The sequence below is a fragment of the Eurytemora carolleeae genome, unplaced genomic scaffold (assembly GCF_000591075.1).
Source record: "Eurytemora carolleeae unplaced genomic scaffold, Eaff_2.0 scaffold6, whole genome shotgun sequence".
Taxonomy (NCBI): Eukaryota; Metazoa; Arthropoda; class Copepoda; order Calanoida; family Temoridae; genus Eurytemora; species Eurytemora carolleeae.
This window is the reverse complement of record NW_019396148.1, coordinates 45,860-73,846: the sequence shown is the minus strand read 5'-3', so window position 1 is coordinate 73,846 and position 27,987 is coordinate 45,860. Positions and strand designations below refer to the sequence as shown.

The window sequence follows — 27,987 nt, the reverse complement described above, 5'->3', positions numbered from 1 at the left end:
GGCGGATTTGTTTAGACACAATGCCAAGTAACGGAGATGTTAATGCTCTAAGCCTGCCCGAAGTATTAGAGGCTGCAAGGATTGAGCTTGGAGAGGACAAAAAGCAGATGGAGGTCAGTTATTGTCAGCTGACACTATCAAATTTCAAATTGTCAGCTCACACCATGAAATTTCAAATCATCAGCTGAGAAAATAGAAAAAAGGAAAAGGAGAAGGAACAGAAAAGAAAAATTAAATATTTAATGCTTATATTTTAAAAATAATGGGTGGCGGATTTTTAGTATTTTTCAACGATGAACTCATGACTTATAAATAAAAGAATTTTAGATTTGATAATAATGTTGAACAAAATACGAGTTAAATGTGCGTGAAAAAGAATTATCAGCTGAGCCTTTATAATTATCGGCTAAAATTATAAAAATTATCAGCTGAAACTATGAAACTATGAACCTGTAATTTTGAAATTTTGAATTCTTAGCTAACACTATGAAATTTTCAGTTGAAACTAAGAAATAATTGGCTGACACTATGAAGTTATCAGCTAAAAGTCTGAAACTATGAATTCATAGCTGACACTTTGTAACTATCAGCTGAAAGTATGAAGTTATCAGCTGCATGAAACGATGAAATTATCAACTGATGCTACAAAATTATCAGCTGAAACTTGAAAGCCTAAAACTATGAAATTATCAGCTGAAATTATGAATTCTTAGCTGACACCATGAAATTATTTGCTGAAACTATGAAATAATATGTTGCCACAAGCCTATTTTTTATTTCGATCATATCAACAAATAATTTTTTGTTGGTTAAAAAATATCAAATATTTTATCATTTATCATCTACATAATTTAGTATAATGTGCACTTCATATTTGGTATCAAAATAACACTTAATATCTTATCATCATTTATTATTTTTTTTTTCATTTTAAAAGCCCATGGGTGTACGATTACATAAGTTATACAGAAATTTCCAAAGAAGTTTATAAAAAAAGATGATAATAATTCTAATTAAACGAAATTGTTAAATCTGGCGATGATATTTAAATAAAATCTCAAGTTTTAGGAAAAATATATTTTAAGGAGGGGGTGAAAATGTTGAGAGAATGGATCAAGAAGAGTCCTCACCTACATTCAATTAAGCAAGGTCCGTTGAATCCGCAATATTTTGGCACAATAAACCCGGATCCGGATCCCGAAAAATATGTTGATGCGGATCCTAAAAAACATGTGAATCCAAGAAGCAAAATATCAAACTAAACCTGCTAGAAAAAAGTCGCTCTCAAAACACAAACCTCAACTGCATTAACTAAAAAGTTTCAGCATGAAAAAAAAACGAAAAAGAAGAAGAAATGTTGTTCAGGGTGGATCCGCGTCATATTGAATCGGATCCTAAACACTGGGTAAAATATTAATGGTTTAGTGCTATGTTTAAATGGACGTTTCGGATTTGAGACTTTTTTTGAAAAAGTTTTACTTTAGATGATACAACTTTGGAAATGTTCTTCAGAGGGTGTAAATATAGCCTGGAGCGAACCAAGGTACAGTGGTTGGATATATCAAGATAATAAATGTCGACTTTTTTCCATGTGAACCTTGGAAACCATGGGCCGGCACAGGGTTTTTTAAAAGTGACTTTTTTAAATAGCAAAACGAGAAGATATGTAAAATTTGTTTTATTCTATTAAGAACAATTATAACTTTTAAAATCACAATCTAATGAATCTTCACTTTCAAATTTGTGTCTCCTACGCCGCGCCTCCAGAGGTCAGAACTATTTTATTTTGAATCTCTGGATCAAGTATTGATCTAAGCGAACGGATTAATTTAATTCCTCTTGGATATCGACCATACAAGGCAGAGTTAACTAAAATGAAGGGATAAAGCACCTATCTCTCGAAGGAATCGAGTCTTTGCCACAAACTCTGATTTTCTAATCCATGAATATCTCTGCGACCAAATATCGCAGACCTTAGATATTTCAAACTAAGAATTCTGTTACATCAAATTATGTTAGGTTGAAATATTAAAGATCTACAATATCAAGTTGCAAAGAAGTAGGGATTAGAACATTTTTGTTTGTGACAAAGACTTAATTTCTTTAGAAGTTGTCACAGTATATGAAGATCAAGCGTTATAGATTAGCCCGCGCCATTTCATACAAAAGCTTTGGGCTCATTCGGTTTATTAGAAACATTGTATAATAATTATACATATAATTATATACAAATATTTTTCAGGAAAAATTAGACTTCTTCAATACAGTCCGTGGAAATCTGCCAGAATGGTTCGATTCATGGGATCCAAGGATACCTGTACTCAAGGATATCATTGATGCAGGGTAGGTACTGGATATATGGGGTGGATACAGTATTCATGGGACCCAATGATACCTGTAATCAAGAATATCATTGATGCAGGGTAGGTACTGGATATATAGGGTGGATACAGTATTCATGGGCTCCTAGGATACCAATACTCAAGGATATCATTGATGCAGGGTATGTACTGGATATATAGGGAGGATACAGTATTTATGGGATCCTGGCATACCTATTATAAAGAATGTCATTTATGCATGGTAAGTATTGGGTATGGGGAGGATACAGACCATGGACATGGTATGATACAGGATCCAGGGTAGGTTTGGTAGGATATACGATTCTGGTAGGTTTTGGCAGGACAGACACAGTATACAGGGAATTTTCAGATTGGATAACTTTCATTATTTAAATGGTAGTGGTGGATGAATACAGCTTTACAGGATACATTTAGGTTTGGAAAGATTTAAAATAGATGGTATTTTTGTGGTTGCCACAAAATACAAGTTAAGTTTGGCTAGGATACACAATAAAAGGCATTTTTGTGGTTGATAAAGGAGACGGGATAAATTTAAGGTTTAGTCTGAGAAGAGGATAAACAGTGTAACTGTGTAGGATGCAGGTTTCATAACAGGTTTATAGGTTGGATACAGGATACAGGGTAGGGTGAGGAAACATGGTAGGTTCGGGATGGATACTTATTACACAGTAGGTTTATGTATTGTATAAGATACAAGATACAGGGCATTGTAAATTACGTCGTACATTGTTCATATAGTAAATGTGCCAGTAGTAATTACGCAGTATTGTGATCAACCCATTCCATATATGTATATATATATATATATATAAACTCCGTCATACCCGTATTGTGATTGTTTAACTACATTATATATATAAAAGAGCGCATAACTTGTAATTACGCTGATATGAAGCAAAATTTCGCAATAAAATAATGCAAAAATGCGAAGACAGAAGCTTAAAAAGATAGCTAGTGAAATCAAATTTCATCAAACATTTATAAAAGTAACGGATCGAGAAATTTTTTATATGACATAATAAAACTTCAAATATTTAGCCATCAGAGCAGAGAATTCCACAAGTTTTTTTCAGAAATTAATTGTTGCAGCTATAAAACATATGGTTTTCACAAAATTTTCGCCTATCGCAAAAATAAATTTCGCGAAATTTTGCTTCATTTACTTAATTTGCAAAAATTCCAAATTTTGAAAAAAAAGTTTGCAAAATGCAACCAAAAATTTTCGTTCGCTGGACACCCTAGCTACAATAAGCACACTGATCCAACAAAACTCTACAATGCTTGGCTCATTTGCCTTCCAGAAACAAGATTGAAAGAAGCGTTCAATATCTGTCATGAAGGAATAACTTCCGGACATAGAGGAGTGGCGAGCATGTTAGACAAGTTCCAGAGAACCTTCTTTGTTTTATCAGCTCGAGACAGGATTAGAAGAATAGTAGAACGTTGTGATATCTACCTTACCAAAGAGGAGAAGTATCAAACCTAGGATGGGACCTAATGTGCCAAGTACAGTGGGGAATGTTGGAGAGAAAGTCTTCGTTGATCTGGTATCATTCTCCAAAGCAGTAAGAAAGCATCGTTATTTGTTGACAGTACAAGATGGATTCACAAGATTTGCCATGCTTATCCGATTGGTAACAAGGAAGCTGGTACAGTTGCAAGAGTTCTAATTCGAGAACATTTTAGCGTGTCCAGTCTACCAAACCAGATACACTCGGACAAAGGCGGAGAGTTTATCAACCAGCTATGGAAATTGAGTTATATCAAGAGTTGAAGATATTCCTGATGTCCTTGTGTGACATTTAGAGCATTGGATCGTCCCCATCATTTGGGATCGATATATAGCTTGTTTGATTTCTAGGCTCGTGTCCCTGTGTGACATTTAGAGCACTGGACCGTCCCCATCATTTGGGATTGATATATCGCTTGTGTGATATCTAGCTTTTTGTCCCTGATTGGCATTTAGAGCACTGGATTAATAGCTTGTTAACTATGCTTGTGTCCCTGTGTGGCATTTAAAGCCTGGTGGGTTGTGTCCTGGTTAACTTTGATGGCGGACGGGTTGTACCTGGATAGATACGTCTTGAGAACTTGTTATGGAGTAGGTGTTTACTACAGGTTTGGGATAGATACGGACTACAGAGTAGGTTCAGGTGAGGAAACATGGTAGGTTTGCGATGGATACAGTCTACAGAGTAGGTTTAAGTAGGATACAGTATAAAGGGTAGGTTCAGGTGAGGAAGCATTGCAGATTTGGGATGGATACAGACTACAGAGTAGGTTTAAGTAAGATACAGTATACAGGGTACGTTCAGGTGAGGAAACATGGTAGGTTTTGGATAGATGCAGACTAAAGTGTAGGTTTAGGTAGTATACAGGATACATAGTAGGTTCAGGTGAGGAAACATGGTAGGTTTGGGATGGATACAGACTACAGAGTAGGTTTAAATAGGATACAGGATACAGGGTAGGTTCCATGTGAAAAAATATTGTTTGGTCTGGGATGGATACAGACTACTGGATACAGTGTAGGTCTGGATATAGGACGTATGGTAGGTTTAGATAGGATACAGATGAAACACAAAATTATCATATTTATTGTATCAATCAACATTATGCGTCAATTATTTTAGTGTTTATTACAAAAAAAGACAAGCCCAAATATTTACTGGTTTCAGATAAATTTCACTATAGAAGGGGATCATTCATTTGGCGTACCTTCCCGTCGTTCCAGTTATATATAGTCTATATTTGTGCTGTACAGCTTGCTCTAGTTGATTATAAGAGAGTACAGTGGTTGGTTGTGCATTGTGGAAAGCATGAAACATCAAATATAGTATAAATTCTATTTCTAAGAAAAAATGTGAAGATACAAAAATCTAGATAAAACGTATTTAGAATATATCTGCCACTACGAGGCTATGACAAGGACGGAAGGTTTGTTGTCCTCATGAGGAACGGATCAAGTAATCCGAAAACTATGAAGCTTGAGGACACCTTCAAGGTAGAATAATATAATTTTGAGGATTTTTAAAGATATTTTCTGCGCATTTTCAAAATAGAACTTTTTAATCCTTATATCTTTGCAACCTGATGGTGTTAGCCTTTGAAATTGAAGTATTTGATTTGTTGATCTAACAGAATTCATAGTTTGAAACATTAAAGTTCTACGAAATCAGGTTGCAAAGATATTAGTGTTAAAACAGTAGAGTAATCTGTTCCTCTATGATTTAATAGTATTTTTTAACAATTAATTTTCTATTATTTTTTAGTGCAACTCCAATATCTTATTATTTTAAAAACAATAATAAATAACATTGCTGATTTATTACTTTATTGAAAACAAGAATTTAACTTCTGTAATTTGTTCAGGTGAGTACTATGATTATAGAGCTAGCGATGCGAACCAATATCCAAGCTCAAGTTAAGGGATTTGTCCTTATACAGGTAAATTTTTTCATCAAAATAATAATTAAGAATATTGTTATTTAATAAAAAATATTTAAAAGTTTATTGTTTAAATATGAAAATTGCTTTATTTAAGAACCCAGCGTTGTTCGTGGAATTTTTAAAACAGTTAAAAACAAATTTCGAATTAAAAAAAATTATTTTTGAAAAATAAAATTTTATTTCTTTTAGCTAACTCATATACAAAGATACAACAATACAAATTATATATATGAGCAAAGAGAATTATTATATAGATAAAGAAAATATTTGTGTTTAAATATAACATTTGTGTTTGAAGATAATATTTGTGTTTAAATATAACATTTGTGTTTGAAGCTAATATTTGTGTTTAAAGATAACATTTGTGTTTAAAGATAATATTTGTGTTTAAAGATATGTTATTAAATAAAATATAATTAGATAAATATTTGTTATATTGATATATTATGTGATACTGTTTCCAGTTACAGTCTTTGTCTTTACATATGTTTCATGAATAAACGTTCACTTACTTTTGATCCACGTCTCGCCTTATTATTCAAATTATTATTGCAGGATATGGCAGGAATGACAGCTCAGCATGCAGTTCAATTTAATCCAGTCATTGCGAAGGAAAATTCAGTTTCTTATTACTAAAATTTGTTTGTTAAAGGGACTGTAGAGGTGCCTATATTTCAGATCTTGTTGAGATCGAAAAACCACGATATCTAACTCATTTTCAATAAAGGTTAAAATGGGGCCATTGAGAATCAGGCAAACAGCTTTTTGAACTGATGGGTACGGGAAATTAAGTGGGCAATAAAAATTTCCATGCAATTTCTATGTAAAGAATTATTTTTAACTCTTGGAAATAGCAAGACAATTTAAAAACTATCGTTCATAGCTTTTTGTTTACATTTTTAATTGTAAGAAACTTATTTTGTTTCTACCCAGAAAGCTATGACTGTATGGCAGGATGCGTACCCTGCTAAGCCAAAGGTACATTTTAAACATATTTGTTAAAGGTTCTAAAAGTTGAATTTAAGATGACAATCCATGGACAACTTGTTACTGTTAAACCGAGACAATGTGGCCATGTTTTGATGGGTACTATTTTCTAATGAAAGATTGTACAGAGGTTTATTATTTGTGGATTTTATTTATTTCATATTATTATATGTGGCTAGATTTTCTAACCACATAGGACAGGGTGAGTCAAAAAAAGTGTGATTTGCGGCGCCTGTTGCTGTCTCCTGTATGGTAATTTATCAATATTTTTTGAAAATTTTTAATTTTTTTTGGTACTTCAATGACCCAAAAAAATCCGCGAACCTTTTTTTCTTACAAATCACAAATTTTCAAAAAATATTGAAAAACCACCATACAGGAGAGTTGCACAAAAAAGGTACAATTTTGCATCAGGCGCCGGAAATCACACTTTTTTTGACTCACCCGTTAGAAAAATTAAATATAAAGTTTAATTGGCTTGTCTTTTTATGTCAAAATTTGATTATTTGATCCAACAGAATTTGTAATTGATGTGTACGGCATTTGGTTGCACAGATATAGAATGAGAAAGTTTGGTTTCTGGCATAAACTCAGTTCCTGTAAGTAAGCTCCGTAAAACATGTTTATATTTGAAAATTACTGCAGGCCCTACACTTCCTGAATATGCCTGGAGCTATGGAGAGTATTTTCAGCATGGTTCAGAGCTTACAGAAACAGAAGATGAAGGAGAGAAATCATGTTCATTCTAAGGTTCGAAGTAACTTCCAGAATGAGACTATATATACAATAAGAACCAGAAAACTCTGGAATAGTAAGACGACAGTAACGCAATATTTAAAATTCGGTGATGATGATGGTGATGGACCAAACCTCTGTAGAGTAAAAAAGTAGATGTTAATTCCACATTTATTGAAAATATATTTCGGTCATGGGTTGACCCTCGTCAGTTCTAACGATATAATAACCATCAAAATCGATAACAAATTAAAATAATGTAAAAATCAGAATTAGATAAACAAACAAAAATGATTATTCAAAATAAAAATTTGGTCTGTCAAATGGACATAAGGGAAACGAACTCAGGAGATGGAAAAAGATAATTTGCAAATATTCACTTTAAAAAAATGTTTTAAGACAATTATTATTCCTTGAGATTGTTTAAGTAACACAATAATTAAGCGTATTTGATGTTTTTACAAAGCAAATAGTTTTACTATAGTAACTTATTAATCCATTAATTATCTTCAAACAAAACAATGTCTCAATAGAGGTAATAAGAAACATAGAGTACATATATATCATGAGAACAAGCTAAATAATGTACGTAAAAACAATTCAATATAAGTATTTTTACTGACATGAGAAACAAACAACAAACAAGTTTCAGCTGCAATGAAGCGTGAGTTTAAGAAAGCAAACTAGCTAAAAGTTTTTGTAAAACCTCTTTTTTCAATAGATACCCTGTTTTATCTTAGAACATTTCACATTTTCTACAATCTACAATGAGAACCAAAAAACTCCGAAATAGAAAGACGACTTTTATATGACTTTAAATAGTCCAATTAACATAAAACACGGCAATTGTGCACTATGCAGTGTAAATAGATTTATTTTACTGGATAAATGACTTTTACTAAAAAAAGCCTAAAAAATTGATCAAACGCAAAGCAACAGTTTATTTTAATCGAACTTTCGCAGAACTCACAATTTTAAATATATGAAAGATATCTAGATTAGACTATATTGAGGAGAGTTAAGAACAAGAGGATAAATATATTAAGGGAGCCAATTTTTACCTTAATTTTGAAATCTCAATTATTCTCTTCTGGAATTGTCAATCTGAACAACTTAAAAAAAAATGTTTTCTACAAAATTAAAATTGCCGTGCAAAAAGGATTTTAAAGACGAAAAAAACAAAAATTTCGCTAGTAAAGACAAAAATAAATTTATTCAAAATATGTTGATATGTGTGTCTAAAGATGCGTCATGAAGCTGTTAAATACTGTACATTTGTATTTGTCTCGATATCTTGAAGATTGTTTGATTTAGGGCCAAAAAACGGATTTTTTTATTTTGAACTAATTATGGCTTTAAAAAATTTAATTTTTATCCGATTTTATTGATTTCAAAGTTTCTGAATTTAATGTTTCTACACGAACCTTGTGATACTCAATTCGATGTATTTCTATTTTTTTTTTTTTTTGCTTTGATACTCTCAAAACCCGGTGTGGCGTTATTTCTGGGTAAACGTTAAATAATGGTAGTAGATTCTACGCAGCAATTTTTTCCGCGGTATCCGCGCATATTTTTGCAGTTTACGGCAATGTGCACAACAGAAATCTGGTATTTTATTTGAAATTTCAAAATTAGAAATTATATATATTTATACACTTAAAATATACACTATATGCTGATATAGAATGAGAGTACAGAAGTATAATTAACTATACTTTAAACTCTCATCATTTGCAATTAACTTTCGTAAACTAAGCTGTAATATCGATCCCTAATGTTAAAACAATTGATATTTACTGTCTGTCGCTCAGCAACACTTGATTGATTCTCAAATATGAGAAATACTTTAACTTAATTGACTGTTTACATTCACAGAATTGTGCGTGAATGCCGCGGAAAATTTGCTGCGTAGAGTATACTACCATTATTTAACGTTTACCCAGAAATAACGCCACACCTGTTTCCGCTTGGCAATTTGATTTTAAGAAAAATCTGGTTTTTTAATGTTTCTTGTATATACAAGTCCATTCCTATTCCAAGTGGCAAAAGTTGGTAGTGGCATGTGCAATTGTAAAATCGGCCCCCCTTAATATGTAATACGTAATCTATGTAATAAAACAAGACATTCGTATATATTTGCTTATAGCCGGCCAAACAGCTGGATTGATCGGGCTGAATTTGTTTGCGGTATGCCGGGGGGGGGGGGGGTGTCGGATTTTTTTCAAGATATTTTTTAAAATTTTGTTTTTCCAAGGGCAACGCCGAGCCCTTCAGGTAGTAAGTATATATGTATATGAGGAGTGGGATGTGTATCTGTGGATGCACAGTGCAATTCATCCACACCTTTGATATTTCAAACTTTAACCATTTGATTCAAAAGAATTCCTAGGTCTATGATATAAGTTTAAAATTGTAAAGATAAAGCTTTGGGTATGAGGAGTCGAGAGAATTCTGTTTTTTTGCAATAAGTTAACTGTCGAGTGGAATTTTATAAAATTTTCCTGTATAAGTAACTTTAAATATTTAGGGGAGCTTAGAAAAGCTTCATCAGCATCTTGGAACTGAGGTCTTGCCTAAGGTACTATATAGTACAGAGCGTCCCATATATATATTAGATTATCTCGAATTTTTAACGCCAAAATACGCACATAATGAATATTTGTTTTGAAATTTTCTGATTAGTCCTTAAAATCACAATTTTGAGCTATACACGATCTAATATGATGTGGGACACCCTGTATTTACATCATTAAAGGAATTGCTCACAGATAATTCACTATTTTTCGGAAAAGAGGAAAACAAGGGTAATATAAACACTTTAAACGACGCAGTGACTACGCACTAGCAGGCACTCTCATTGCTCAATACGCGTGTCAGTATGTTTTTTTTAGAAGAAAACAACAATATTAAAGCATGCTAATCAAGACATAAAAGTGATTTGTTTAATAAATTAATAATTAATGATTTTTAGCTCAGGAATTTACGCAGACAGCTTTATATGAAACTAGTTGGATAAAGGGGCGTTTGCATTATTATTCAATATTCATAGTCTTCGTTACTTCCACCGTTTACCCGCGCTTGGTGGTAACTTATGATTTTTAGCTGAAGTTGCCCGGCGTCGCCGTGGGATTTCAAAAATTTCAAATATATTTCACCTAATTCATAGGTTTCCTAAAAAAATCAGCACTGTACTGTACTGTACTGTAAATATGATTAGACTGTACTGTACTGTACTGTAAATATTATTAGACTGTACTGTACTGTACTGTAAATATGATAAGACTGTACTGTACTATAAATATAATTAAACTGTACTGAACTGTAAATATGATTATAATGTACTGTACTGTAAATATGATTATAGACTGTACTGTACTGTAAATATGATAAGACTGAACTGTACTGTAAATATGATTAGGCTGTACTGTACTGTAAATATGATTATAGACTGTACTGTACAGTAAATATGATTATAGACTGTACTGCACAGTAAATATGATTATAGACTGTACTGTACTATAACTATGATTAGACTGTACTGTACTATAAATATGATCAGACTGTATTGTACTGTAAATATGATTATAGACTGTATTGTACTGTAAATATGATTAAACTGTACTGTACTGTAAATATGATTATAATGTACTATACTGTAAATATGATAAGACTGAACTGTACTTTTAATATGAATATAGACTGAACTGTACTATAAATATCATTAGACTGTACTGTACTGTAAATATGATAAGACTGTACTGTACTATAAATATGATTAAACTGTACTGTACTGTAAATATGATTATACTGCACTATACTTTAAATATGATTAGACTGTATTGTACTGTAAATATGATAAGACTGAACTGTACAGTAAATATGATTAAACTGTACTGTACTGTACTGTACTGTAGATATGATTATTGACTGTACTGTACTGTAAATATGATTAGACAGTATTGTACTATAAATATGATAATACTGAACTGTACAGTAAATATGATAATACTGAACTGTACAGTAAATATGATTAGACTATACTGTACTGTAAATATGATTAGGCTGTACTGTACTGCAAATATGATTAGGCTGTCACTGTACTGTAAATATGATTAGGCTGTACTGTACTGTAAATATGATTAGACTGTACTGTACTGTAAATATGATTAGACTGTACTGTACTGTAAATATGATTAAAATTTACTGTACTGTTAATATGATTAGACTGTACTGTACTGTAAATATGATTAAACTGTACTGTACTGTAAATATGATTAGACTGTACTGTACTTTAAATATGATTAGACTGTACTGTACTGTACTGTAAATATGATTAGACTGTAATGTACTGTAAATATGATTAAACTGTACTGAACTTTAAATATGATTAGACTGTACTGTACTGTAAATATGATTAGACTGTATTGTACTGTAAATATGATTATAAGCTGTACTGTGCTGTAAATATGATTAAAGACTGTACTGTAAATATGATTATAAACTGTACTGTACTGTAGACATTATTATTGACTGTACTGCAGTTGTCAAATCTAATTATCTTATATTTAATATTCCGCTTTGAAAGTAGAAAATTTCTTAATTTCAGAATAAAAATATTTATACCATAGAATTAGTTCTTCTTATTAATTCTAAACTTAATTATTTACTAGGAATATGGAGTAACCAACGGTTAAAACATTAATACTTTTTTAGTTCTTATTATTAATTCTAAAGGAACAGAGTTTCTGTTTTTAATCCCGATATCTTTGCAACCCGATGTCATAGACCTTTGATATTTCAAACTATACACTCCGTCAAGTAGTCCCATTTTGAAATATCAAAGGTTTACACCATCAGGTTGCGAAGCAATAGGGGATAGAAAATTTGGGTTTTGGCAAAAACTCAAATTAATTATGAGTCATGGGAGTTTGTAGTAGATTTTGAATCCACTGGAGACTACTGGAGGGATTTCATTTTCACTGGAGAGGTTCGAGAAATCGCTATTTACTATTCAAAACTTTAGGCGGGTGATTTACATTCCACTGGAGAGATTCAGGTATCCTTCCTGAGGGTTAAAAATTCGATTGAAGGGAAGTGGAATTAAAAACCCCCTGGAAAGATATCTAAATTCCACCAGTGGAATTAAAACCCCCCTGGAAAGATATCTGAAACCCTCCAGTGGAATTAAAAAACCCCTGGAAAGATATCTGAATTCCTCCAGTGGAATTAAAACCCCCTGGAAAGATATCTGAATTACTCCAGTGGAATTATGAACCCCCTGGAAAGATATCTGAATTCCTCCAGTGGAATTAAAAAACCCCTGGAAAGATATCTGAATCCCTCCAGTTGAATTATAAACCTCCTGGAAAGATATCTGAATCCCTTCAGCAGCTGAATTAAAAAAACCCTGGAAAGGTTTCTGAATCCATCCAGTCGAAATAAACAAAACCCTAGAAAGATATCTGAGTCTCTCCAGTGGAATGTAAATCACCTTGCATAAAGTTTCAATTTGTAGATAGGTATTTTTCCAGTGAGAACTATATCCGTACGGTGGTCTCTATTGAGAATTATATCCGTACGGTGGTCTCCATTGAGAATGATATCCGTTCGGTGGTCTCCAGTGAGAATTATATCCGTTCGGTGGTCTCCAGTGAGAATTATATTCGTACGGTGGTCTCCAGTGTGTATTCTAAATCTTTCTTTGAACTTCTTTGAGTCATTAATTATTTATCAGGAATACGGAGGAAGCAATGGTTCGGTAGAAGAACTAGTAGGTAACTAAATTATCAAAATTCTTCAAAATATTACTCTTTTCAAATTAAATGTAGAGATTGTAAATTGTAAAAAAGATTAACAAATTTTATTTACACTAGGGAGGAAAATATTATTGTCTTTGTTTTGACTTGAATAAAATATAACAAAGAGAATTAATTTCAGAGGAAATTTTCCTTATTTGCTATTTTTAACTATGGCTTTAAAAAGATTGTAGACGTCATTTTCAACTATTATATTATAGTCCATCTAGTTTATCTGTTTTTTAGTCTTTAAACATAAAGTGATTGTAGATGTCATTTTCAACTATTATATTATATTTCACCTAGTTTATCTGTTAGTCTTTAAACATAAAGTGATTGTAGACGTCATTTTCAACTATTATATTATATTCCATCTAGTTTATCTGTTAGTCTTTAAACATAAAGTGATTGTAGACGTCATTTTCAACTATTATATTATATTTCATCTAGTTTATCTGTTCGTCTTTAAATGTAGAGTGATTGTAGACGTCATTTTCAACTATTATATTATATTCCATCTATAGTTTATCGAGTTTATCTGTTTATAGTCTTCAAACAAAAAGTTGAAAATATTGCTAGAAAGAAAGAATGATGCAAAGCGTCGTGATTTATTTGTTTTGTAGATTACTGGAAGAGGGAGGTAGAGCAGAATAGGGATTGGTTGATGGAGCAACCGAGGTAGGATCAAGATTAAAGGGATGGTTCGCGCTTTTATTAATTGATCAGTTATTTGAGTTAAAGGGACAGTAAACGTAAATAGATTCAACGTTGAATTACATGACCGATTAACAATAGTACCCTAAATGTAAATTCACACACCTTTATCTTAAAATGCTAATAAGGTTTGAAATTAAAGAAAATGAAATAAAATTTGTAGCCCAACAAATTTATTTGACCAATTGAGATGAAGTATCGCTAAAATGAGACAGCTGTTTTCATGGATTGAGCCCAGCCTTCATACCGTTATAAATTAATAATTTCCACTGCAGATGTCAATAAAATGTGTGAATAAGACCCATTTTAATTAAAAGTTCCGCTTTCAGTTTACATCAGTCGTCGTCGTATATATCAATTCAATAAAGACGAATTTTTTATTTAAACTTGTATTTCGACCAAGCTTTTAAACAGGTTCTCTATTTCTAATAAACTTGTAATTTGAAGAAAAATTAAATCAAAACAGAAAAGCCGTCTTTATTGTATTGATATAAACGCCGATACCTGTATTTCAGGTACAAGTCAGATGAGAAAAAACGACCTGGAAAACCTAAACTGCATGCGGATATTTTCGGTATAGAAGGTTCATTCAGGAAACTAGAGATCGATTAAGTTATTTATTTAAAGGAACTGTAAACGTCATTACACGTGACTCTGCTAATCCCCGATTCACAATAGTACCCTTAAAAGCTTTGTCTGATCAAGTATCAGTTAGCTATCAATGTTTATAATAATAAAAATATTCTTTTCCGTAAATCTTTGTATTAACCAGTTTTTTTGCACAAATCTTTGAACTAAACAGTTGTGCTGCACAAATCTTTCAAATAAATAGTTGTTCTGCACAAATCTTTAAAAAAACAAATATGCTCAACAAGCATCTATATTAATCAGTTGTGCAGTAAAATCTTTGAACTAAATAGTTTTTCTGCACAAATCTTTGAACTAAACAGATGTTCTGCACAAATTTTATAGAATAAACTGTTCTACTGAAATATCTAAATTAATTAGTTTTGCTGTAAAATCTTTGGATGAAACAGTTTTGTGTTTAACAAATATTTAGAATAAACAGTTCTACTGAACAAATATCTAATTCAATCAGTAGTGAGTAAAAGGTTTGGATTAAACAATTTTGTGTTGCACAAATCTTTGAATTAATTACTTGTGCTGCACAAATAATTAGATTAAACATTAAATCAAATTCCTATCTAGCTTCGTTGTTGTTTCGTAATATTTACAACTTTTGAAACAATCCATTATTTGAGAATGTTAATAACATTCACACTTTCATATTTTACTCAATATGCTGATACATTCCTTTCTTTTAAAAATAAAAATATTCTATTAATTCTACTAACTGTTCCTGCATTTTTTTGTGACTTGTGAGTGATTATTACTGAGCTGGGACCTTTTTAGCTGGATACCCAAAGCTTAAACGCTAGATCTCGATGTCCATTACGGGCACTTTTAATTTGAGGACCAATGCTTGATCTCTTCATGTCAGTTACTCCTGTTGGGTACGATTACCACTAGATTATTAATCTGTAGATTTACATCGAGAATCAAGCATTAATCTTGATTCCACAATACAAGAGTTCCCACCAGGGGGGATGATAGTTTCCTACCTGTGTGCCCAGTTAGCTATACAGTACACTTACAACGGTTTACTAATATCGATATACTATAAAGGTTAGGCCAGAATCTCCTTATAATAAACAAATATGCAGTACGCTCTTGGTATACATTTAGTAAAGGATTAGCGTATACATCATCACTCTATACACTATATCCTCGTTGGTTCCCACCTCTAAATATGAAGATTATATCGATAACATTTAACTAAATAGTTTGCCGCATAAAATTGCATGTTTGATTTGATTAAATTTTATTAAGAATATAGCCAATTAGCATATATTAATATTTCAAAGAAAACAAAAATGATTATATAATTTATCATTTCGTTATATTTTCATTAGTTAATTCTTTCAATTTCACAGAATCTGCAAAACTTTTTTCATCACCAAATCGAAAAAAATCTGAGAACCAAATTAAGAGTTAAAAAAAAGCTTTGGTTTAGAAAGGCTTTAACATGTCCTCTTTACTGCAGTTTACAAAAACAAATTTTAACAATTTATTTTTTAAAAATTTTCAGTTCTGGCAACAAGTCTGTGGCCTTCTTGCTTTTTCTCTTTGTAATATCTGTTCTGTTCGTTTTTTATACGTCTTTTCATTTCTGGATTTCCTCGCTTCCTGCTGTTTAAACCATCTTTTGCTGCCTTTTTGATTTTGAATTTTACTTATTATAAGTTGATTTTTTCAGACACGTTTTTTTATAGTGATTTAATATATACACACTTTAATGGTTTTTCATTTAAAATACACTAGCTGAAGGGCCCGGCGTTGCCCGTGGAAAACAAATTAAAAAAATATTTTGAGTGAGTGTCCACAAAAAATTTCAGCCCAATGGGTCCAGCCGTTTGGCCGGCTATACGCATTACTCAACATATATATATATACGAAACGTCTTGTTTTATTATATTGATAGTAAACATAGTAAATGTTTACATGTTACCATTACAACCTCAACTAAGGGAAGAAGTTTATTTACAAACTTATTTGATCTTTTCAATGGATCTTCAGAGTTTTATTAAAATATGCTGATTTCTAAAATTAAAGGGACTATAAGCGTAAGTTCTCTGGAGAAACTCTCAAAAACAAATACTTTTGAGTATTTTCCAGATTTTGGATCAGATTAGGGTTTCAACTGTACTGTAGTATATCGACCAATTCCATCTTTGCATTGATCGGTCAGTCTTACAGTCACTTGAATCTATATCAGATTACTCTAAAGTTGGATGTGTTATGTATGCTTATGAAAGTAAAGGATCGACGGACAATTAAAGAGAAGCGGCGAAGGAGAGATGGAGGAACAAAGAGAGCGAGAGAGAGAGAGAGTAGGGGTAGGGGGGAGTGGGAAATAGAGACAGTTCCAGGGGACGGATGGAGAGAGAGAGGTTTCCATATCAACTTCACTTTAAACCTCCAGGGTAGAGTTTTAAACTATAGTTTCTCCAGGTATCCAACTCAACACAGCATCGTAGAAATTTTAATCAGGATTTATTTCAACTTTTCCGTTCACTCATTTTATGATCTCGAGATAAGTTAAATAAGAATCAATTAAATTGATTATTACAAAAATGATTACTATTTGATCCGGTAATTGGATAAAAATGGTCTTAAGAAAAGATGAACATATTCATGATTTTTAGCCAATTAGGGTAAACAGATACAGATAGCAGATACACGGGACGTTTAAAGTATATAATTATACTGATGGTAAATAATTTGGGAAACTTTATAGTTACGGGATCTTACTGAGCTTCCACTTAAAAATATAAGAGGGGTATGTCCGATTCACAACGGGATCTTTTAAACCTTTGTCCAAATAAAAACTACAAAGATGATCTTGTTTTCCTATCTAAACCATTACTAATCTTCAGTTGTTCAGGCGCGTAGTGGAGGCCTAGGGGGGTGCACTTATTTTGTGCACCCCCTAACGGTTGATGTGCACCCCCCTAAAAAGCCGGTATCAAGAAAAAATAAAGTTTAAAATCTATCTTAATCTACCTGAAGGCTGACTATTAGTCATCTGACAATAATTACCAATCATTTTAAATGAAACCCCGCGAAACAAAATATTGTAAATAAGATTAAGGTACAAGAAATAATTAGAGAAATAATTATAAAATAGACAAATTGTGACATTGTCGATTGATAAGAAAAGTAAAAAATCTGAATATATATGTAAGTTTACTGTTTAATAAATTAGAGCCTGCCTCTAGTTATAGGGGGGGGGGGGCAAAGGACTAGGGAGGGGGAACAGTGGTACAGCCACCCCCCCACTACGCGCCTGCAGTTGTTGTTTCCTCTATAAAAATGAATTGCTGATGAACACAACAGAAACAAAGAAGGAAAATGTCAGATTGTATTACTTTTTAAGATAGTAGGGAATAATTATTTTTCTCATAGCATTTTCCCCCCATTCCATTAATAAGAGAAAGGACGGTGTTGTTTATATATATAAAATTATATTTGTTTAGTTTTAAACAAACTTATGAAAAAAAACTTATAAAATCACAAGAGAAAGGCTTCTAATTATAAAAAAAACTCCTGAAAAAGAAGTCCTAAAAATGAAACTCTTGAAAGAAGAACTCTTTTAAGAAAATTCCTGAATATTCTAAACTTCCACCTTCTAAGAGGAAAAACTTGGAAGAAAACTACTGAAATACAAAATGAAAAACGAAAAACCTAAAACGAAATTTCTGGAAGAAAAACTCCTGAAATAGAAAATCCTTTCAGAAACGTAACGAAAACGACAAATTAGGAAATTTCAAATCCTCGTGATGAAAACCCTTAATATTACACTCTTTTCCTCATTTGATCTAGCGACATTCATATAGTTCAAAATATCAAATGTCTACGAAATCAGGTTTCAAAAATATAAAGATAGCAAATGGATTTAACTTTAACCTACGTTGTTTTAATCTTAATTCCTGCCATAGAAAGGACGTTTAAACAAGTTATTATTCTCAGTCTGCGTGGATCGAATTTTACACAGAATCTGATCAAACTTTTTCTTTAACAATAGCTGGTACAGTTTTCATCTCTTGCACAATAGTCAGTAATACTTTTTACTGATGTTAGGCTCTCAATCAAATTAAGAGATGAATGCAGAAGAAGATTAAGCTTAAACAAAATATTTTAGAAAGAAACCATGAACTTTTTGCTAAAATTGTTGAACAATTGTCTTTGAACCCTGATAGTGTAAACCTTTGATATTTCAAACTATGAATTCTGTTAGGTCATATAATCTAAGTTTGAAACATCAAAGAATTGGGATGCAAAGATTAAGGAAATATGAGTTTGTGGCAAATCTTTAATTCCTTTAACTGTTCATGTCCTGCACTCCCTACGGTGAGTGAGTTTAATGTCTTAAGCGAACTAAATAGAAACTGAACCCTTGCCTAAATCTCCGGTTTTATAATCCCTATATCTTTGCAACCTGATGGTACAAACCTTTGATATTTTAAAATCTTGTAGAATTCATAATTTGAAATATCAAAGGTCTGCGACATCAGGTTGTAAAGATAAGGCGTTTAAAAAATCAGAGTTTGTGGGAAGAACTCATTTTTTTATATTATATTTAGAAATCAAAATTTGAGTTAGGATAAAAGATGAACTTACTCACAACTCATTTTCAAATCGTCATATTTTTTCAACCTGAAATCGCAGATCAGAGATATTTCAGACTGGGATATCTGTTAGTCTAAGAAATAGGGATAAGAAAATAGTCTAAGATATAAGGATTAGAGAATAATCTAAGAAATAGGGATAAGAAAATAGTCTAAGAAATAGGGATTAAAAAATAGTCTAAGAAATAAGGATTAGAAATAGTCTAAGATATAAGGATTAGAAAATATTCTAAGAAATAGCGATTAGAAAATAGTCTAAGATATAAGGATTAGAAAATATTTCCCCCCCCTTGGATTGCTAAAACTAACCTAAAATACGGACTGCTTTTTGAAAATTGAGTACAACAATGAATCATCTGAAAGAATTTTGACATTTTAATGCTTTAAAAAATAACAAATTACAAATTTACATATACCACTGCGAGGGGGGGAATCCAGAGTTCCTCAACGAGTAATCACTGCCATCCAAATGTGTTTTGTGGCAAGCAATCTCCTCAATTGGTAATCACCGTAAAAATTTGTTTTCTGAGATTTTAATTTAATGCACTTTTAACACAATTTTCGACATCTATCGGGGTTTTATGGCATCTGTATTGACTTAAACTAAATTTTCAATTTGTTTTCTGATTTGTTTGGTCAACAAAAGCTGAGAATCAAGGCACAGTTCATTCAATTCGCTCATTTAATGACTGCATTTCATGATTGGCGTTAAGATACTAAAAGTTCGGGCTGCCTGTTTACTAAAAATTATCTCATCCCACGCAAAGCAATATCCATCTCCATTTAAAAGATATTTTCAAAAAACCTTTACAATGTTTAGGTTTTTGTATTCGCCTACTTGAGTTCAACATCTACAACAAAACTAATTATATGCATAGAAAGAACATAAAATTTTGAAAAAATTAGTCTCATCCCACCCCCTACTGAAAATGAAGTATTTAGTCCACTAATAATGGGTTAAAGTTTCCTCTCATAAGGAGTTTAAAACAATAACATTCAGAGGAAAATGCCGCAAACATTCTTAAAGCGAAACTTGTAACTAAAAAAAATGTAATATATTTCTAGCACTCAGTGTGGCATATTTATTGATTTATTTTCGAATCTGCGGAGCAATAAAGAAAGCTTTAACAATATTGTACACCATAGGGCCATTAACAGAGGTAAATATGGTCTTATTTCTAAGAAATAACCGATTTAATGTTACGCTTATTTTGGATGATTACCAATTGAGGTGGTGGAGATTACCAATTGAGGAGCGCGCTTGCCGCAAAACAAATTTGGGTGGCGGTGATTACTCGTTGAGGAATTCTGGACTCCCCCCTCCCACTGCGGCAAAAATCTTTAAAAAATAAACCGCGCTAAATTTAAAATTAAACAATATCATAAAATATACATAGGATCCATATAAACAAAAAACATACACTAAAGGGTGCAAATTTGCCGCTCCTCAACAGGGGGGGGCTAAGCCTCCACTTTTCCAGGGGTGGGGGTGGGCTTAGCCCCCCATAGTCGCCCCTGAATACGCTTCCGATATCTTACTCTAAACCATACTAAAACCTATAATAAACTTCACATGCACTGAACTAAAATATATCTAACTTTTAACTAAATAAAACCTGCCTAAATAAAACCCGGACAAAACATGTCAAAAAGTTTATTTATAAACTAATTTAATTAACGCTGTTACCTTTTCTCCAGTTTCTATAATTTTTTTGACAGATTTCTTCAAAATGTCGTCGTGTTACCATTGAAATAAAGAAAATCTTCAACAAACGACCCTAGCTGAAATAATTTGCATAATCCTGCATATTATTTACAATGATAGACATTCATTATTTTACTCAACCTGCTTGTCTACATGCAGCTAATTTATAGAAAAGTGTTTATTACATGTTAACTGTGCAGTGGGTTATTCAAGAATTGGCTGAAACAACTCATGAAAAAATACAAACGACTTTGCGCTCTTATTCAAAAAATGTACACCATAAAACTGTCTCATTGGTATCAAATAAATCCCAAAGTTTTTCTCTACAATGCTGCATTCTCAGTTCAAATATGTTACATAGCCGGTCTCTCCCTTTAATGAAACAAACCTGAGATAGATTAAGTTTAAACCTGAAAATGAACAGGCTTAGTATGATTAAACGAATGTTAAAGGACTGTCGTTGTATGTATCAAGTAACCGCCATTTAAAGAGGGATACACAAAGCTTTTAACGGTATGTACTGCTGTGAATCAAACATGTCACTCTTTATATGGAATTATGTCTTCAGTCTTTTTAATAAAATAATGGTCTAGAAAACCCGGAAAATTAAAATGCAAGAAAGTTTCAAGAAAAAGTTCCATTCATTGTTTCAAGTTTAATTCTAAACGTTTTATTTAGTATTTTTATGATTTAATTTAATTGTTAATTTTTATGAAATTTGATTAAAAGGAAAGATTTTAAAGTTTTTTGTTAAATTGCTCTTCTCAATATTTCAACAGTATATTTTATCAAACTTAATATGTTTAAAATATGTCAAGTTTGGTTTCAAAAGAACCAGTTTGAAAAGCCAGCTGATATATATAGATATATAGATATACTATACTTTCAGGGCGTTTCAATTGTAAACATTTTCTCTTTGCGTGCATTGTAAAACTGTAAAGAAAAGTTTGCAAATTTCATAAAAAAAATCGTGGATTTTCAATATTTTATGAAAATCGAATTTTAATGAAGGCTAAATTTTGAAATTTTGATTATCCTAAAACTTTCCCTGGGGTCATGTGAGGTCCCACACAAAATGTGGGCCCGATCGGTTCAGCCGTTTTGCCGTTTATTAGAAAGCCTGTCTGGGTGTCTGTTTTTTTTTTGTTTGTATCCAATAAACGTCAAAACGGCTGAACCGATCGGGCCCAAATTTTGTGTGGGACCTAAAATTTACCTCCATCCAAATTTGATTTTTATAAAATTTTAAGAATTCAAGAAATTTTTTATAAAAATTTTTTCGTTTTTGTTTTAAAGTGTATACAAAGAGAAACATGTTAACAATTAAAATAGAAGATGGGCGCGAAGCGCACTAAAAGCCTAGATAGATATAGAGATAAAAATAGATTTGTTTAAGAACCAAGGGAATTAAATTCCAAACCGTATCACTTACATAGATGTAACACTAACAAAAAAGAATTTTAAACCGATCTTAGTTTTCTTGTCTGATCAAGATTCATATTCATGACCGAAATAAACAAAGTTTTTCAACTTTTCTACAAATGTAAAAATGTTCAGAAAAAAAATCGAACATTTATAAACGGTTTTTGTTAGTACTCGTTAACAAATTTGACACTAGAAAAAAGCTTATTTAGTTTCATGTGGGTTATATTATAATACCATAGAATTCAGAAAATGATATTGGAGGAGTTTATGAACGAAAAACACCCGTTTTCGAATTTTCAGGTTCAGTTTCTTTCAAAATAGGTCTTACGAAACCTTTCCTGAAACTCAAACGGAAAACCATATATTATATAATAATATTTCCCAACCAAACAGTAATGCTCCACAGAACTATAGGTGTGACATTCGAAAATTCTCACATAAACTTTTTTCTGTTTGTTGCACATCGTATTTGTAGTGTACAAGAAACTGAGCTTTTGCTACAATCTCAAATTTCCAGTCGATATTGTATAATATATTTTTATTCTATAACTATATTCAAGTGTGGAGCTCTGGTCGTACAAGATACATATACATATAGCTTAACTTTTAATTAGAAATAATTAACTCCACGGACCACGATCCTTTAATACTCAAGATGAATCATGTTTGGTTTATAATCCTATATCTGTTATTTTACTATACCAGCCTAGGATGATCAATTTAGGTATTTTTACACTCTGACTATAAGAAGATTTTTGAGAAGAAGTTTTTCTGTCTGATTCTTTTGATCCTAAACTTACTAGTTTCTTAATTCAAATTTGAGTTGTATATGCATAGTATTCACCCGTCTACAGGCCGATGATGAAAGTTATTTCTAGGGTCGACTACCTTTTCTCTCAATTGATTTTTTAAACACATTTTACGTTAAACGACGATTATTTGGCCGCTTGGTGTCTCTGTTATAAATATTTCAAGGATTTCACTTGGCGAGAGATATTTATGAATTCGACATTTATGGGTTGAAATATCTAAATGATTAATTTTAAATTTAATTGAACTATTTACGATCTTAGTAGAATAATGCAACCCTCTGAATTTATAGACGCTACACTCTTGGGTATATAAGACGTTCTAACCATTTTCTCCTTATATAAGCAACGGATAAAAGTAAAATTAGGAGCAATCGATATCGAATTCAATTTGATATCAGCCCATACCCCCTTTTATTTTTCCCGAACACTCCCAATTAATTTTTCAAAAAATTATCAAATATTTTGCATTCTTAAGCTCCACGAATGTTTTCGTAATACACGGGTTTACAGATAATTTAACGTAAAAAATTGATTCTTTTATTCAAATTGCTAATTATCAAAATATTTTTCAGATCTTTTTTTGGTTTGATGTAAACTGAGTCTAAATCTGGAAGATGAGAAAATCTTCATTATTCAGGTGAATAATATTCAGGGCACTCTGCGCCTCCCCCCCCCNCCCCCCCCCCCCCAAAAAAGCTAAAACATCTGTGCGTTGAATCTTTAAAAGTTTCATTTGTGCAACCTTATGGTCTTGATGGGAAAAAAACTCGATTAGGAAAAAATCCTTAAAAGTAAATCTTGAATTTCGATCATTGCAAAACATGGAACCTTTTGATAAACTCGCGCGCGTTGTTGGTTTGTAATTTTGTCCTACCTTTTTTTGAAGATATTTTAAATGAAAGATGGAACTAAATATTTGTGAGTTCTGCATGAATTCAATCAGTGAAAATCTTTCTGAAGCAATGTTGGCCATGTCTTTGTCATTCACGCACAACCAGTGTACATTTGAATATCCGAGCTGGGCCAACCTTTGCAGTCCTGTTCTGAACTGTACCGCCAATTTACAATTACTAAAGCGGCAGACCTGTGGCTGTGTGCATTGTATTGTTTGAATAAATCTTTCATAATGTTTACATAAATCTAAGTAATAAAGCTCTTCGCTCATGTATATATATTTGTATATTTATATGCTAGCTATAGCTCTGGCCAACGGCTCGACCGAATATTTTAGTAATTTATAATGAGCCTGCTATACAAAGTAATCTCCAAAAAAGGGATGATTTATTTGATGTACTGTCCATTTTTTCCTTCTCTATAGTCTAATAATCGGTACTTCAGTGCATAGTACAAATCGCACAATTGTATCATTGATAAATCTCTATATTTTCTCTCCGCTACAGATCCCTGAAGAGACACCAGAATTCATTTTAAATTTTGGCGGCAAAGAAGTACGCGACAGCGGCATTGGAGAATTTTGAACTTATGTAAGTTTCTCCTGGCCGCCTCACCGCGGTGCGCTGCCACATCCCTCTTTTCCCTGTCTTGTGTAATTCACAAACATACTAATATATAGTACTGCAGACATTAATTGTACTGCAAAAATACATGGAAGCGTGTCAAATGTACATTAAATTAAACTGGAAGAACAAATTTAAACGGATTTTAAAGGTTTGATAAAAGTGTTTTGAGGGTTTGGTGTGTAGTAGAAGTATGGCTGGGAGATTGAGGGGAGGGTAGAGCAGCACTAGCTCTATAAGAACTTATATAAGTCCCCCCCCCCCCCCCCCCCCCCACTACGCGCCTGCAGTTGTTGTTTCCTCTATAAAAATGAATTGCTGATGAACACAACAGAAACAAAGAAGGAAAATGTCAGATTGTATTACTTTTTAAGATAGTAGGGAATAATTATTTTTCTCATAGCATTTTCCCCCCATTCCATTAATAAGAGAAAGGACGGTGTTGTTTATATATATAAAATTATATTTGTTTAGTTTTAAACAAACTTATGAAAAAAAACTTATAAAATCACAAGAGAAAGGCTTCTAATTATAAAAAAAACTCCTGAAAAAGAAGTCCTAAAAATGAAACTCTTGAAAGAAGAACTCTTTTAAGAAAATTCCTGAATATTCTAAACTTCCACCTTCTAAGAGGAAAAACTTGGAAGAAAACTACTGAAATACAAAATGAAAAACGAAAAACCTAAAACGAAATTTCTGGAAGAAAAACTCCTGAAATAGAAAATCCTTTCAGAAACGTAACGAAAACGACAAATTAGGAAATTTCAAATCCTCGTGATGAAAACCCTTAATATTACACTCTTTTCCTCATTTGATCTAGCGACATTCATATAGTTCAAAATATCAAATGTCTACGAAATCAGGTTTCAAAAATATAAAGATAGCAAATGGATTTAACTTTAACCTACGTTGTTTTAATCTTAATTCCTGCCATAGAAAGGACGTTTAAACAAGTTATTATTCTCAGTCTGCGTGGATCGAATTTTACACAGAATCTGATCAAACTTTTTCTTTAACAATAGCTGGTACAGTTTTCATCTCTTGCACAATAGTCAGTAATACTTTTTACTGATGTTAGGCTCTCAATCAAATTAAGAGATGAATGCAGAAGAAGATTAAGCTTAAACAAAATATTTTAGAAAGAAACCATGAACTTTTTGCTAAAATTGTTGAACAATTGTCTTTGAACCCTGATAGTGTAAACCTTTGATATTTCAAACTATGAATTCTGTTAGGTCATATAATCTAAGTTTGAAACATCAAAGAATTGGGATGCAAAGATTAAGGAAATATGAGTTTGTGGCAAATCTTTAATTCCTTTAACTGTTCATGTCCTGCACTCCCTACGGTGAGTGAGTTTAATGTCTTAAGCGAACTAAATAGAAACTGAACCCTTGCCTAAATCTCCGGTTTTATAATCCCTATATCTTTGCAACCTGATGGTACAAACCTTTGATATTTTAAAATCTTGTAGAATTCATAATTTGAAATATCAAAGGTCTGCGACATCAGGTTGTAAAGATAAGGCGTTTAAAAAATCAGAGTTTGTGGGAAGAACTCATTTTTTTATATTATATTTAGAAATCAAAATTTGAGTTAGGATAAAAGATGAACTTACTCACAACTCATTTTCAAATCGTCATATTTTTTCAACCTGAAATCGCAGATCAGAGATATTTCAGACTGGGATATCTGTTAGTCTAAGAAATAGGGATAAGAAAATAGTCTAAGATATAAGGATTAGAGAATAATCTAAGAAATAGGGATAAGAAAATAGTCTAAGAAATAGGGATTAAAAAATAGTCTAAGAAATAAGGATTAGAAATAGTCTAAGATATAAGGATTAGAAAATATTCTAAGAAATAGCGATTAGAAAATAGTCTAAGATATAAGGATTAGAAAATATTCCAAGATTTAGGGAGTAGAAAATAGTCTAAGATATAGGGATTAGAAAATAGTCTAAGAAATAGGGATTAGAAAATAGTCTAAGATATATGGATTAGAAAATAGTCTAAGATATAAGGATTAGAAAATAGTCTAAGATACAGGGATTAGAAAATAAAAGTAAAAAACTTAGTTCTATAAATCATCCGCATCAATTAACAGTTCATCTTTTCAACGATTTTCGGCCAAATGCAAACCCACCCACCCTCGATCAAGATACATGTCATCATTGATTGATTGATTTCTCGATTTCTCGATGACCACTACAGAATATCTAAGAGCAGTTAAATTATTCCGTAAGTCTGCATAACATGGAGGTCCCTAAATTCGCAACATTAAATTTTTGCCTTCTGAAGTTTTTTTTATTTTTAAATGATGTTAATGAGAAGCCCTGAATGTATGTGTAAACCAGATCAACAAGAATTTTAGAAGCTTCCTTTCTAAATTTTTCATCGAAAATATATTTTTTTTTCTTCTGTAAATTAATGTAGAAAAACGTGTAAAGAAAGTGAAAGGCTACCTCATGAAAAAAACTTTCCTTATTTTTATTTTGTGATTAATAGTTTACAGATTCGATATACAAAAAGAAAACTGTAAATATCCAGAGACTGAAACTTTTGGTTGTGATTGCGCTAAGCCACACAGTTCAATTCCAACTGAAAAACGTTAAATATACGAGAAAATATTAAGAAACTGGTTCAACTAGTAATACGATTAAAAAATTCGTTCAAATCATTTATTCACTTATCATAAAAGTTAAGATTTTAGGTTTCCTACTGTGTAATAACAAAAGAAATTAAGTCTGCAACAAACTTAAATTTTTTATCTCTATATATTTGAAACCTGATGGCCTATTCCTTTTATATTGCAAAGAAATTGAGTTTTTGCCACAAACTCTAAAGTTCTTATCCCCATACCTTTGCAACCTGACGGTGTAAAACCCTTGCTATTTCAAACTCAGATTATTTGATCCACATAGTTTGAAATAATCAATGTAAAGATATAGATATTACAAATCAGAGTTTGTGGCAAAACTTAATTCCTACTTTTCTTTTCGCTGTCCAGGTTAGTACTCAAAAATGCTTGTACCGGTTCGGCTGGACTGGTCGGTACTTAAAAATACTTGTACAGGTTTGGTTGGACTGGTCGGTACCCGAAAACCGTTCTAACTACAAACTATCCTAAAACCTATCATGTGAGATATTAGAGCCGTGTTCAGGTTTTAGTCCAAGGGGGGGCTTAAAATTGTGCCCGAAGGATTGAACAATTTAAGCGCCCCCCCCCCCCCCCC

At 32.0% G+C, this 27,987-nt stretch overlaps 2 protein-coding genes across 2 annotated transcripts in view; one reads left to right on the top strand and one right to left on the bottom strand.

The window, feature by feature from the left end:
* LOC111696429 (activating signal cointegrator 1 complex subunit 2) overlaps nucleotides 1-27,987 on the bottom strand; it is a 74,596-nt gene that overhangs the window by 15,011 nt on the left and 31,598 nt on the right. The window lies entirely within an intron of this gene.
* Nucleotides 20-15,036, top strand: LOC111696434 (retinol-binding protein pinta). The gene is made up of 13 exons (XM_023466036.1): nucleotides 20-113; nucleotides 1,086-1,149; nucleotides 1,485-1,543; nucleotides 2,243-2,343; nucleotides 5,262-5,367; nucleotides 5,736-5,810; nucleotides 6,369-6,425; nucleotides 6,747-6,791; nucleotides 7,446-7,550; nucleotides 10,063-10,113; nucleotides 13,270-13,309; nucleotides 13,954-14,008; nucleotides 14,560-15,036. The coding sequence occupies exons 1-13, from the start codon at nucleotides 21-23 to the stop codon at nucleotides 14,654-14,656; spliced, it is 948 nt and encodes a 315-aa protein (XP_023321804.1). The 5' UTR covers nucleotide 20; the 3' UTR covers nucleotides 14,657-15,036.

Coding starts and splice junctions, on each gene's coding strand:
- LOC111696434 (XM_023466036.1), top strand. CDS start 21: ATGCCAAGTAACGGAGATGTTAATGCTCTAAGCCTGCCCGAAGTATTA. Junction 1,544..2,242: donor ATAGCCTGGAGCGAACCAAG/GTACAGTGGTTG, acceptor AATATTTTTCAG/GAAAAATTAGACTTCTTCAA. Junction 6,426..6,746: donor TTAATCCAGTCATTGCGAAG/GAAAATTCAGTT, acceptor GTTTCTACCCAG/AAAGCTATGACTGTATGGCA.